This window comes from Semicossyphus pulcher, unplaced genomic scaffold (genome assembly GCF_022749685.1).
Source record: "Semicossyphus pulcher isolate SPU_LCO1_2020_fin unplaced genomic scaffold, fSemPul1.0.p SCAF_22, whole genome shotgun sequence".
Classification (NCBI taxonomy): domain Eukaryota; kingdom Metazoa; phylum Chordata; class Actinopteri; order Labriformes; family Labridae; genus Semicossyphus; species Semicossyphus pulcher.
The window spans coordinates 18353079-18367842 of NW_027211696.1; the positions used below are offsets into that span (position 1 = coordinate 18353079).

The 14764-nt window shown below is 45.8% G+C and overlaps 1 protein-coding gene across 2 annotated transcripts in view; it reads right to left on the reverse strand.

The window, feature by feature from the left end:
• The window catches only part of pde8b (phosphodiesterase 8B), a 40441-nt gene that overhangs the window by 10969 nt on the left and 14708 nt on the right, over positions 1–14764 (reverse strand). The window contains exons 3-11 of one of the 2 annotated variants that reach the window (XM_069673101.1): positions 9805–9995; positions 7728–7787; positions 7565–7622; positions 7184–7272; positions 7005–7083; positions 5514–5654; positions 5302–5390; positions 5159–5213; positions 8–59 (exon numbers count right to left, since the gene is read on the reverse strand). In XM_069673101.1, coding sequence (XP_069529202.1) covers positions 8–59; positions 5159–5213; positions 5302–5390; positions 5514–5654; positions 7005–7083; positions 7184–7272; positions 7565–7622; positions 7728–7787; positions 9805–9995 — 814 coding nt within the window. The remainder of the gene's footprint in view (positions 1–7; positions 60–5158; positions 5214–5301; positions 5391–5513; positions 5655–7004; positions 7084–7183; positions 7273–7564; positions 7623–7727; positions 7788–9804; positions 9996–14764) is intronic. The other variant, XM_069673102.1, reaches the window with a different exon arrangement.

A 14764-nucleotide genomic window follows, 5' to 3' on the forward strand; every position in this document is an offset into this window, starting at 1 on the left:
CGTTTACCTGACTGAGAGTGTTCCCCGCTGCATCTCTCCTCCTTGTTGAACTTGTGAACCTGACAGACACAAAGTGAAACCTGATTAAAGACCAGTTTGTTCTATAGTCTGTATGGGTTCATTTATAAGCATCGAAGACTCCCTGCAGCTAAAACCTGTGACTAACAAAGCCACGTCTGAATACAGAGTAAGTGTCCCAGCTCTGGGAGTCAGGAGTGGAGTCTATCCCAGCAGTCATTGGGTTAAAGGCGGGGTACAGGCTGGACTGACTGCAAGTAAATCACAGGGCTGACGCGTAGAGACAGACGACCTTTCACGCTCACATTTAAGATTCACCAGTGAACCTAGCGAGCGTGTCTTTGGACTGTGTGAGGAAGCCAGAGCACCCTGAGGGAACCCACGCAAGCACGGGGAGAACATGTGAATAAACAACTTGACGTCAGAGATTGTTTCCTCACGATAAAAGGTACAAACAAATAAAAACTGTCTGGAGATATTATGATGAATGATTCACCCTTTGCTTAGTCCCACCCCCCTTGGTTACTGTTGCTACGCCTCAAGCTTTCGCACCGGCATGTAAATATTATTTTCAACTTGAACAGTGAGAGATGTTCCAACGGGAAATAGGAGCAAAGTTCTGGAGAAATAGTTCCCAAATATCAGAGAGAAGTTGACAGAAAGGACGACAACACGCATTCCAAGTACACGACTCAGTGACCAACCGGGTTAAGTGAAGTCAGAGTAAGTCGTAAACCTCATAAAAGAAAAGTCCCTTGTTGCGTTATCCCTGCAAAACGAGAGTTTTAAGTCGAGTTTTTGGCTTCGGAAAAGGAAAAAAATATGACACCCCCCTTTAAACTTTGAAGATATCTGCTGTCGGATTTCTCCTTGCTCCTTGTTCCGCACCTAGTTACGGTTGCTAACGTAGGATTGGAAAGTGGCCGTTCATTGGAGGGGCTTAGCGAAGGGTCAATTATTGAGAACTTAAAACCACAGACTGTATAAAAAGATGGCCGACATGACAGCTCCCTAAAAGTGAAGCCAAACCCTCTCTATCGCCCCCTGCTGCCTGGCTGCAGTATAGCTCATAAAGCCCGCCTCCTCCATGTTAACAGATGGGACATGAGTCAAACTATAAAATCAGAATACATTTTTCTGTCATTATAGTTAGTTCTTATCATGCTGATTTATGTCCAAGTGTCCATTTTTCTGACAAGTTTATTTTTAATAAGTTATTTGATGCTGTCAAAGTGATGATTGACAGCTCTTTTGACCAATCCGGCTCCTGCAGCCAATCAGCTCTGGATTAGCAGAGTGCAGGACGATCTGCGAGAAAAGACGTAACTAACACCAACACTACAGTCATTGAAGTTTCCAAACCTGTGAACGTTAACCTCAGACCAACACAGAGAAGCTGTTCTGCTGTTAAACACGTGCGATCTTTGCTGTTTTTTCGGTAAGTTAAGTGTGTGCTTTGGTAAGCGGAAGTGGCTACGGCGGCTGCACCCGCCGATCTCTACTTCCCAAACTCTGGCTCCAAATGACGTCACCATGACAAGATGGCATCGCCTATCACAGGGGCGAGTTTGGCATCACTTTTGTACAATGGGAGCAGATGGATGTGCGTCGTCCATCTATAGAAACAGTCATTGGGTCAAACTGACAAGTAAGCTATGTGCAGCGCACACTGTACTTTGTTGCAGTATCCCTGAAAATGCCGTGTCATCTCTACATTTTTAGGCATCATTATGTCGTATACAAGTAATTATTCTAAAATAAAACATAATGACGACATTTCTGTGAGGTAAAAAAGCAAGAATGTCACTTATTAGAGTTAATAAAAGCTCCTTATTTATTATGTTTGGGGCAATATTTACCACAGCTGTGGAGCTTACATAACGTCTAACTATGTTGATATTATATTTTCATGCAGGTGACAATTCATCGAGCAGATCCTGTTAGTCACGCGGAGGTTTTTGTAGATATGAGGAGCCTCTAATCGGGTTATAGCAGATTTACTCACTCAGTGACTCACTGTTGACACCTCTACAGGCTGCTGGTGGAGCAGTGTGCACACTTACGCAACATAAATATGCTCATCACATAGACTCTATATTTATTTAGTGTTCTGCCAGAAGAATCTGAAATATCTTGGAGAAAAATGGTCGCTGAAATGTTTGTCAATCTCACATAAGCTTTTTTCCAGAATGTCTAAGTCTCTGAGTTCTGCGAAGCGTCCCACGCTGAGTAAACAGGATTAAAACAGTATAAACACGTCTAATGACAAACACGGCTGCCAGATTGAGCTGGTTTCATCTTAATGTGCGTCTTTGGCTGCAACACACAAACAAACATCTAAGAAAACATCTTTTGAATTTGACTAAACCTGGGAAATTGTTTTAGATTTTTATGCTCATTGAACTGAGAGGGGGAAACAAACACATGCTGTACGAACTGCAAACTAAACAACACAATGAAATGGAAACTGTGAGCTGCAGCCAAACGTCTGCGAGGGAGAAAAAGTGGAATAATGTTTGGTTAAAAATGCTCAAAGGAAAATGTTGCAGGCAGGGACACGGTATCAGATCAGAGCTGTCCGGAAAGGTCGCCTGTGGCCTCGGGTCGTCTCATGGAGAACAGCGTCCCAGTGAAGACGCCTCATAAGATCGGTCAGTTAAAATGCCATCAAATACTAAACGTTTGTTCCGTCTTGCGTAAGTTCGGCCCTCTAATATGTGGTGAGAATGAGCGTTAAAAACAGCCTGAACACGCCGCTCAGCTCCGCTCGGCACATTCAGGTTGTGGGGTTGACTTTCGGGAATGGGATCAATCGCTTCCATGTCTAAGAATTCCCAACAAGCAGGAATGAGGCTTTGGCGGGCAGGTGCCAGCGGCTGACTCACCTTGTGCACACACGATGAAAGAGAGCCGTGAGCTAAAGCTGCTCTCTGTGCAGCTTTGTGCTCGGGGTATAAATAGATCTGGCGCCTGGCTGTTAGCCCTCCAGGGCCTTAGCGGGGGATCCTGGTGCTTAGCCGTAGCTTAGCATAGTGTGACGTTATTGGCCTAGAACCCAGCTGAGAGCAGCGACACGCCTGCTGCAGAGGAAAGTGTGCACGCTGCTGGACAACAAAGCTGGAAACCTGCGAGGCTACAAGTCTGACACTTCAGCCCGCAGACATCTGAAGAGTTTGCAGTCTGTGCCTTTGGACTCATTCATTGAGTTGTCCCTCAGGCTTGATTGGGCCAAACTAGGACTAACATTCGTTCAAGCTCCACAACATAATCTTCAAAGAGAGGCCTGTGAGCGAGAAATTAAACTGCAGCAGCAATTTGTTCTCCAAACATCTGCTCGTATCGCTTGTAAGCTCAGGGTTTATCGGTTTGAGCCAGCAAAGAGCTCCAGTCATGTTTTCAGACATATAAACTGCTCTGCTTGGAATAATAAATTGTGTCTGATATGTTTTTTTGCTGATAAATACGTTTAATTACCTTGTAAAAATCCTCCCCTCCCCCTCATTAATAAATCCTGAATCTGCAGAGGCCCCGCCCACTATGCACATTTCCAACCGCCCCTCCGTTGCAAAAACAAAACACGTCTCTGCCATCGTTTAGAGGCAACTTGTTGAAACTTAGCTAGCTTGAAATGTAGTAATTAGTAGTAGTAACGTTAACGTTGACGGTTACAGCTGGCTCGCACATCGCCAAAGTGGTTGCCATAGGTTACACATAATGATATGCATAGCATCACAACGTCCCTTAACAGGATTGGCTCCTTAGGTTTGTGACGTCTCAAACCTGCCGATCTGAAAACGTGTTGTTCAGCCTGTCCTTGGTACACTGCAGGTTAACAGCAGACAGGCCCAGCCATGGAGATGACTGCTGATGTTGTCCCTGATATGTTCATGAAGAACACCACATGGAGATGTTTACAAGGTTAAACACTTGATGTTCACTGGAGGAGGTCTTCAAAGACAACTGTGAGATTTCAAGGTGCGCTTATATGCTCTCTTATAAGAGGGTGGTCCAGGTTTAGTTTTTCTTTCAGGTGTCTGAATGAGTCAAAAATCATGTTTCCAGGATGTATTTTTATCAGCATTTTGTTCACACTAGAAAAACTTCATGGAAACAGAAAATCAGAGCAAAAACATAATTTCTGCCCGACTTGGAAAAGAGTTGATGACGAGATGGAAACTCCTTCACTGAATGGAGCTGTGCCTGCGAGCTAGTTCAGGCCTTTAACTCGAGCTGCAGTGATTTCACACTTGACATGCATCGCTCTCCACAATCACCTGACAAACACTTCCTCCCAATGTGGCGTCTATTTAAGCCGCAAGATGTCCGCTCTCTCCCTCTGCGGTTGTTGCCACCGCTGCCCAGCGCCTGTACCGCGCTCTTACTTTCAGCCTCACCACCACCACCCCAGCATCCACCGGCAGGCTCCGGCGAGGGGGGTTTAAGATATTATCTCATCACTCCTCAAGTTTCTGCATAGTAACATAAATCTGTGAGGAGGTCGGAGCCCCGACACCTAACACAAGCTGTGTTCTGCTGCTGCAAGAAACATTTCAAACTATCACAAATTGTCCGACTGAAATACGTTTCATGTTGCCATAATTGAATTAAAGGGTGGCAGTGATGTACCTCAAATCATTCATCTGTCTTTGCCTCCAGACAGCATGAGACACGAACAATAACAGCTGAAATGAAAACAGCTGATAAAAACGAATCCCTGAGAATCTCCCTCCGTCTCTCACCACATCACCAAGAAAACTTTGTTTCTAATTTGCAACCTCTTCTTCTTCTTCTTCTTCTTCTTCTTCTTGTGGGTTTACTGGAGGATAACATCCATGTAAAAGTTTGCACTGCTGACTTCTGATGTAAGTAGGCGTTGTAAAGGGTTTATTTTGCACCAAACCATTGATGGAAAAAACCCTGTTTTGCATTTCTTTTAGGACATTTCACTTTGCTTACAATCACTCGACAGTGGAATGGAAAAAATGGCTGTTGATCTAAGATAAAGAGTTTTATTTCCACTGATGACGTTTTGTAAGAGTCTGCACCGTGCTCAGAGGGAAGAGTGTGTGACTGAAATCATCTCTGAGTTCAGCGTTTTTTTACTGCCAAATCAAAAATATCAGATTATAAGTTGCCTCACCTGATTGTTGTTGTCTATATGAGGTCTCTTGATGGCGACGAAATGTCTGATCTTCCTGTTGGAAGCGAGAAAAGAGCCGGTCAGTTATTTCTGTCGTCATGGTAATGACAGGAACAGCTCTGCGTTCGTTCATCTTCACTTACCCTCCTTGTCCGATGACCGGGGTGATCTTCACGTGCTGCTGTATGCTGTCACCTGACTTCTTCCTGGCGTAGTAAATACCCTGCCATTCCTTCAGACACAAAACAGACAGGAAACGATGACACGTCCTCTTATCTCACAGATAGACAGATGGGTGTGTGTAGATGTACGGATGGATGGATGGATGGATGGATGGATGGATGAGGCTCCTCACCTTTCCTTTCTTGATGCAGGTGTTGATGGTGTCCAGCAGGTCGGCTCTGTTCTTGTCGCTCTTGGGGAGTTCAGTCAGCTCCTTCCCGACTAGCTCCCCCTTGTGGTAGCCCATCATCCGCTCGAATGCCGGGTTCACGTACTGCGAAAAAAACAAGAGTTCAAGTTTAGTATTAGCAGCATCTGCCATGTAAGAATTATACCACAAACTACCATATTCGCCGTACTAAATTGAAATTGTATCTTATCTTTTTCACTCTCTTTGCACCTTTTTTCTGCCTTTTTTCCTGGTTGGATCATAAATGCTTCATTTGCGATATTAAAGGAAAGTTCTGACAGCATTTTTGGGCAATTTCAGGAGGCTCCTCTCGCAGCGAGGAGACAGGTACCCCTCTCCCACCGAAATTAGCACGCTGACGCAGGTTTTTCAGACCTGGGAAGACCCACTAATAAATGCCGATTGTCTCTTTTCCCATTGCCAGTGAAGTATCCTCCTGTCAGCCTCTTTTGTGCTGCGTCACCGTCTGACGTCATATGCCCGAAACAGGGTTAGTAAACAGTGAAGATGTTACGGTGGTTAGGTCTTTATTGTATCTGTTACTCATTCAGTCTGTTTATCAAACTCGGCCGACAAATTTGCAACGATGTTCGAGCGCTGCTCGGATGGAGAGGAGCAGAATTTGCAGCTGAGATGACAAGGAGTCGCAGAAGTTACCGACGGAGCATAGCATCGCGCCGGTAAGGGGGCGGAGATTAGCGTGGTTTTGTGTTCCCATCAATGCCGATTGGAGCCGAGGCGATAATTACCCGGGTCTACTGCAGAGTCATTTGACCCGGGTCTGAATGCTGATTGTAGACTTTCCCATTAAGCCAAAAAGCCGGGTGTTAGCGGGTGTCAGTGGGTGTCAGGGTGTTTTTGACCAGTGGGAAAGCTGCTGAAGTCTCATCATGATTAGATGGACGTGCATGGCAGCAACAAATGTTTTCCTATTTGTCTACAGGCTGAACAGTGACCATGTTGTCATTTGGGAAACATCATATCTGAAAACAAACTCTGCTTTTCCTCAGAAATTGCGCCGCACGAAACACAGCATGAGGGAGCTTTTTGAAATCACACGCGGTCCCTCTGTGACACCCGTCCTCTGGGAATAAATCTCTTTTTTCTTCTTACTGTTGAGAAATCCCCTGAACAAACTCAAAGCAACAATGAGTTGATGTTGCTAAATTTGACCCACTCAGCTAAGACCCTGATCAACTCCTCTGTGCCCTGCTTTGTTGGACACGTTGCAGCCACTGCCGATTACAAAGGTTTTGGTTCCTACGAGTCACTTCGACCCCCAAATTTGTAACCGAACTTCTCCTTTAAGGGACTGACATCTTGTTGATTTTTTGGACTTTTTGTGGGACGCCTTTTTACAGTTAGAAACTTTAGATTTCCCCCTTCTGACTGGTTGTGCATGCAGGTGCACGTCTGAGTGTGTATTATCTCTACCTGTATGATGTGGTCCTCACTGGTGATCTCCACAGCCTCTTGGCAGTGCTCCAGAGCAGTGAAGACAGAGTTACAGGCCCTGTGGAACGAGTCAAGGCACAGCAGCTCAGGATCACCAACATCACCCTTTATGTGTACGTATGTCTGTGTGTTATGCGTGTGTTTTCCCTATGCTGTACCTGAGTTTGAACTGGCAGCGCACCTCTCCGTGTTCGATCTGTATGAGCTCATTGTAGCAGGCGGACACACTGCTGTTCTCCACAAACCTCTGCAGGCCGAGCGAGGTTAAGTGTGTGTGTGAGAGAGAGAGAGAGAGAGAGAGAGAGAGGAGTGGGGAATGAGTCAGGATTGTGTCACTTGTTTTGTAACCTTTTACGTCAGTTTCACACCATCAGACAGCGCCGACAATGAGAGCCTCTTTCAGAGCCGTTAACATGCTGCTGTTTTAGCACCTGAAGTCACTTAGAGGCCCCATAAAAATCATCTATCAGAAACAAGGATAATAACACGTATAACACACACATCTAACACATGAAAACACACAGTGTAAAGTCACATACTCTGCTGAATCCAGCGCAGAGCAGCGGGAGAACAGACGGCTCCTCCTGGTCAGCAGGTCTGAGCAGAGACAGGAAACAATCAGTTTTTCTTTCTACTTCTTAACATGTGATTATCATCAAAGTAGTCTCAAATAAAACAAACAAAAGGTAAAATCAGACTTACTTTTGTGGAACGACAGCGAGAATAACCGTGTTTTCAGAGGGTTTTGTGGCTCGGATCAACCTGGAAATAAAAGAAATGTGTATTAAAAAGTCAGAAGGAGTTCATCTACAACCTCAGCAGAAGTGATCTGGACTCTGGAGGAACACGGGAGCAGATTGTGAGCTTTACACAGAAGCACCAAACACATCTGCTGCAGAGGTTCGGCCACGAAGCCGAGGAGGAGGACAGAAGAAGTCAGAGGTGGAGGAAGAACAGATGATGGCAGAGATCTTAACGTGGGTAAAAGGAGTCACAGAGGGAGCAGCTGCCAAACTGTGGTGATCAGACGGCAGCAGAGACGAACACATCAAGATGAACAAGAAAGAATTTAAACACTCTTCTTCTTCTTCTTCTTCTTCTTCTTCTTCTTCTACCAGCCCAGGCTCATTGAAGTTCACAATCCATGAGAGGCTACTGAAACAAACACTGAGCAGCTACAACAGACGACAGGAAGTCAGACTGCAGCTTCAGGTTAAAGGTGGTTCCTACAGTGAACACCAGAGGGCGCCGACAAGCCCTCCACTGCAGCGTTCACTGAGCTGTTCACTCTACAGCAGCTCTCAGGCACTTCACACTCAATCACGAGCTGTTTCAAGTTAATTTCATTGATTAGCTTTGAAAGCGGTGAATGATTATATGCTGTTTTATTAAAGAAACTCTCCCACAAGGCAAAGGAAGCCCTTAACTACTGTTTGATGCCAAACATGCAGATTGGTCTGAATGATGTGACAGAAACAGAACAAGGTTACTCTGCCGGTTCAAGCTGCTGCAGAAATCAGAGTTAAATTTGATGCTTAAAGGAAAAGGTCGACATTCTCAGAATGGGTCGGCTTTCTTTCTGAGAGTCAGACGAAAAGATACAACTGTAAACATGTAGCTGCAGCTGGTTAGCTTAGCTTAAACTCCCGTCCCACCAAAATGAGTGCGTTGACGCAGATTTTTCAGACCCAGGAAGACCCGCTTCAAAAAGCCGATTGTCTCTTTTCCCATTGCCAGTGAAGTATCCTCCTGTTGGTCTCTTTTCTGCTGCGTCACCGTCTGACGCCACAAACACGCCGGAGACAGGGTTAGTAAACAGTGAAGATGTTACCGTGGTTTGGTCTTATTGTATCTACTCATTCAGTCTGTGTATCAAACTCAGTGTCGACAAATTTGGAACGATGTTCGAGCGCTGCTCGGACGGAGACGGGCGGAATTTGTAGCTGAGATGACGAGGAGTCGCAGAAGTTACCGACGGAGCATAGCATCATGCTGGAGATTAGCGTGTCCACACGGGATTTGTGCTGCCATAGATGCCGATTGGAGCCGAGGCGATAATTACCCGGGTCTACTGCAGAATCATTTGACGGATGCTGATTGTAACCTTTCCCACTAAGCAAAAAAGCCGGGTGGTAGTGTATTTTTTGACCAGTGGGAAAGCGTCTTTAGTTTAAAGACTGGACACAGCTAGCTTGGCTCCATCTAAAGGCAACAAAATCCACCACCAACAATGCAAAAGCTCAGAAAGTGACAAATACTCCCAACATGCAGTGACGAATCAAAAGTTCTCCCTCTGCAACTAAAAGGCAAATTCACAAATTTTGCCTTTAAAAAGAACGAGGACGATGTTTTTATAAAAGGTTCACATTGCTCAGCCTGTTAGCTGACACAGGAAGCAGGTTAGGACATCTTCATCTGGAAAAATTAAACCTGTCTGATGTTTAATTACTTCCCTTCCAGAAAGGAGCTGGTGTTACATCTTCAATCCTGTCGGCTTTTCTTTTTACAGACACTTATGTTCTGAAAGGTTTTCTGGTTGGACTCCGGGCTTTACTACCTTTAAACTGAGCCAGGCTAGTGGTTTCCCTCTGTTTCCAGTCATTATGCAAAGCTAAGCTAACTAGCTATAGCAGCATGTTTACTGTACAAACATAAGTGTGGTATCAATCCTTTCATGTTGTGCTCACAAATAAAAAGTGTTGCATCCCAAAAATGTCCAACTGTTCCTTCAAGCATCCATTCTGGTAGAAGACGTTCTGAAAGAAGATCTGAGGCTCACCTGCACACGGCTTCGGGCTCAAAGTAGCGCGTGTGTCGTCCATCGATGACGATGATCTCGTGGTGTTTGTCCAGGAAACACTCGACGGCAGACTCGGGCGTCCGTGCGATGTTACACCTGAAGCCAGCGCGGTCGCAGGCCCACCAGAAGGCGTCGCTCTGGCCGTCCTCTTTGGCGAACACCAGCAGGACCTGAGGAGGGACGAAGGAACGGAAGCCTGCGTGAGACAGAGCGGCTGCTGCTGGGATGATTATAGAATACCTGTGTTAGTGGGACTACTTTACTCCGCAGACTGGACTTTATGCAGCAGCAGGCAGGAACCAGACTTTGACAACAAGGTTATTGACATAAATGTGTCCTTTAAATGTAGAACAAAAACTTTGATTTGTTATAGACTGCCTTCCACATCAAGAGGCTGTTCACACCTGGTATCAACATGTGGACAGCCTTAACTACAGGTGTGAACGCTCCCAGGACAGACTGAAGACGCATTCAGATCCGATCACTCAGGCCACATACAGAGGTGGTTCGGGACGCATTAATCCACATACATCTAGTGTGAACGCACATGTGTCCTGGGCCACATTAAGCACCGCCCACTCTTCCCGTAACCACGGCAATGATCACGTGGTCCCGGGGAGACCTCTCCTTTCATTCCTGTCTGATTTTTCTCTGCTGTGTCTCTTGAAAATCTTATTTTTTTTATTTCTCATGCCACACCAGCACGTGTGTAATCATAGTTTATGCATTAGAGCGGGGTGTGCTCGTGTCTGTGTTTATTCAGCGAGAGAGAGGCTGCATTTATTCATCAATATGGGACGATCCCAAACCGACAAGGGGGGGAGACGGCACGGGTCAGAGCTGCGAGATAAGAGAGATAAATGCATCTAAAATACACACAGAGAAATATTAATGATGCTGCTCCAAAACGCTTAAATATTCCACACAGTCCAACGCTCTTTTCTCTTTGATACCAACGAGACTCTCCTCGTCCCACTCCGCTCCAGATGGTGGCGCTAATTTACTTCTACGCCTGATATCCGACAAACATTATTAAACACTTCATTTACAGTGAGAACCAGCCAGACACAAGACGGAGACAGAAACACTTAAACCCCCCTCAGCTTGAAGTTCACGTCTGCGTCGTGAAATAAAGAGACAATGAACGGCTCCTTTGAGCGGCTCTCTGAAAATAGCACGGTCATAAGATCTTTCCAAAGAGCTGTTATGACATCGCTAGTTCGGAAGATGAGAGTTACGAAACTTAATCTGAGCGATCTCTCACAGAAGATATCAGAGGAAACTCTTTAAGAGTTTTCTAAATGTAGAAAAGACAGCAAATCCCTCGGGGAGGATTTGCTCTTCTCCTTTCCTCCAGTGTTTCTCTGTGTGTGGATTTCCTCTCACAGTCACATGACACAAACAGCTCAGGGGATCAGAGGACGAGGATCTGAACATAATTGAAAGTGTGTTCATGCATCTGATTTCCCTCCTCCTGACTGACGCCTTTCTTTTCTTACTGGAAGACTCAAGCCCCCTTTTATTACCCCGAAGAGGGGGGGAGCATCATGTGGAGTCTTCTTCCTTAAGAATAAGTTGTACATAATTACTCATCATTTCAAATCAGGAGACTTTTTGATTCCCACACTGGGTGTTGACCTCGAACACACCGGCCACCTTTGATACAGTGCGCTGAAAACACGACACAGACAGCCGAGATGCTCCCATGAACACACGCATACACAGAAAAGCAGCTGGTCCGCAGCCAGGAGCAACAACACTCAGCTCCGCTCGCTGCAGCTTCACCTCCTGACTCCCTGCGAGGACAACAAAGGATAGAGGGGAGAGCATGGGTGGGGGGAGGAAAAGAATAACACTCAACACTTTCTGTGCGGCTGTAGAATAAGAACAGGAGTAGTTCATAGTGTTTTTTAGGGATGCACGATATTTGCCAACCCTTTGTGCAGACATATTTTTTTCCACCTAATTGCAGAGAACATCAAGTCTCCCCTGTAGTGAAATTGATAACATGCCTACTCTTATTGTAGAGGCCACAAACCGCCATACCGCAGACGTCTTGCACCCTTCTTCACGCTTGTTGTACAAAGGTCACTCATGTTTCTGAGCGCACCTGAATGCAGCATCCCCCCGAAACACGGCAGTGAGGGAGACATGCCCGGACTTGTTTACTGCACCTACTACAGAGACATCAGTGATCGCTGACGGACTCTTTTTAGCGCGTGTGCGTCCGTGAATATGTAAGTTAGTTTTGCACTGATGTTTATGTTACTCTCTCTGCGTCGGCTTTGGTCGTGAGTGTATTTTCGGCGTGTTTGATGTTGTTAAGTCCGGTAAAATGTGAGCTAACTGTTAGCTAGTTAAGAGTTGTGAAAGTCGTAGCATTACGTCAATTTTTTTCAGGGAGTCATCGAGCATTTAGGCAGAATTAAAGCATCTTATCGGTGGAAAATATCAGCAGAATAATGACACATCTGCAGATATCAATAACGTGCCGATAACATCGAGTGTTTTAGAGAAAAAGGCGTGTGGAAAAGAGCAGGTGAGAGCAGCAGCAGCAGCAGCTAAAACGAGCTGGTGTTGGTGAGTGTGTGTGAAAGGTCCACACTCTTTGATCCTGCGCTGGCTTGTGTAACCATGATGCTAACATGTGAAATTCCACACACACAGCACCAAGTCGACAACACAGCCGGCCGCACACATCTCTGACCAGAAGCCCAGATATGAGCCTGCGAGGCGGCGCTGCTGGTCCTAATAACCCACGTCATGTACCAACAGTCAAACATTTAAAACAGACGGCTGCAGTCCGTCACACAGGCGCTTCATGAGTCACATTAACACACTTACTGGAACGTAACTCACTGATAATGATACACAATGAATGGAGGTTTATGTAACTACCTTGTTAAGGCGTCTTCAGAATAAATACATCATTTAAATGATGACATTTGTGTATTTAGAGACAGAAATAAATCTGTACTATAAGTGTGTTATCCCCAACTGCTGCCTGCGAGCCGACTCACATTTCCAGAGGTCAAAGGTTAATCTGCCATGTTTGCACACCCAGGCAAGATGCCAGCAAGCGTTAGGAGATTCCCAAACACAGAGAGAGAGAGGCAGACCGAGAGGTGTCACTGAGCTAACCAGCTCTGAGCACGTGTGAGAGAGTCTGACTGTAACAGGATACTGACTTTGCAACAAATACCTTCATGCTCTTTGTATTCAGTAAATAAAGTATAATGTTTGAGTTAAATGAGCCTATTTTGTGTATAAATGTACAGATGCTGCTTTGCTCCCCCAGGGGGCAGAGTAAAGCCCGGGTCCCACAGGTCCGTGTCCGCCGTAGTTCTGGTCCGTCAGTCGGCGTGCGCCCTTGCCCACAGCGAGCGCTGACCCAAGCAGCTGGTTTTGCATGATCACAAGATCACAGGAGAACTACATTATCTCGCGCAATAAACTTCTCGTCGTCCTCGGTGAAGAATAACCTCTGGGACCCTCTGACTGATTGATTGGCTGCTGGCCTCGAGCTCCAGTTATGACGTCATTTTGATTTGGTGATAAAACATAAAAACGTCTGTACACGGTGTTTTCTTTTGAAATGACTGGATGCTCTGTGCTGTTTTTGTGTCTGACTTCGCGTTTGGAACGATCTGTTCCGTTCAGCTTGACGCCCGCTTGAAGCGGCCTCAAAAATAGACTTGCCACGTATTGTTAGCGGAGCAGAGCGATCAACTCTGGAGGTCGTGGCGTACACAGAACGAGACGGACACGGATCCTGTGGGATCTGGGCTTCAGACATAGTGTCGAGGGAAAGAGCTGTCTGATCTCAAGGTGAGGCGGTGACAAAAATAAAAAGATGGACGACATGACAGCTCCCTAAAAGTGAAGCCAAACCCTCTCTATCGCCCCCTGCTGCCTGGCTGCAGTATAGCTCATAAAGCCCGCCTCCTCCATGTTAACAGATGGGACATGAGTCAAACTATAAAATCAAAATAAATGTTTCTCAAACATGGTTTCTGTCATTATAGTTAGTTCTTATCATGCTGATTTATGTCCAAGTGTTCATTTTTCTGACAAGTTTACTTTTAATTAGTTATTTGATGCTGTAAAAAGGGGGTGTGACCTCATGATTGACAGCTCTGTTGACAAATCAGGCTCCTGCAGCGTTCTGTTCCCGAGCAGCAGAGTAGAGGAGGAACGGCTTCTGCTTCAGACCAACACAGAGAAGCTGTTCTGCTGTTAAACACGCCGACGTGCAGGATCTTTGCTGTTTCTGTCGCTAAGTTAAGTGTGTGTTTTGTTAGCGGAAGTGGCTACGGCGGCCGATCTCTCGACCGAAAAAGTCTAAACTTTTAAATTCATCATAAGACACTGTTTATGTGCTCCGCAGCTCCAAATGTAACAACTTACAGCACGTGTTTCTTTGAGTGAAACATGCATCATTAGATCAGCCGGAGTATGAGAGAGCTTTAAACTCTGCAGGACTGAGAGGCAGTAACAGGCTCATGTTTTATACCTCTCTCCTGCAGAGCATTTTATCTCCCTCTTTTCATCTCTCCGTGCATGTGGAAGGAGTGAAGCAGGAGAGGGGAGGTACAACTCTGCCCGGGCTGCTTTAGTGTAAGCAGTTTAAAGGTTTTTATTGGGCATGAGACGAGCCCTTTAAGAAAACACTCCGCTCCGTCCACCTGCCTCGGATTCCTGGAGCGCTGTTATTTGGCGTGAAGAATAAGGATCCTGTAGCTCCGCATGAACATGAGCAGCATGCCAGGCCGCTAACATCACCGCTGGGACTGAGCTGAACTCACAAATCCTCAGAGATGAGTCAGACCCAAGCAAATGGAATAAAAGCAATAAAAGGCCTCTAATAAAGCAGCTGATTGTGAGATAAAAACAGGAATGCTGTTTGTACCTGCATTTAAAGCAGCTGAGAACCTCCAGG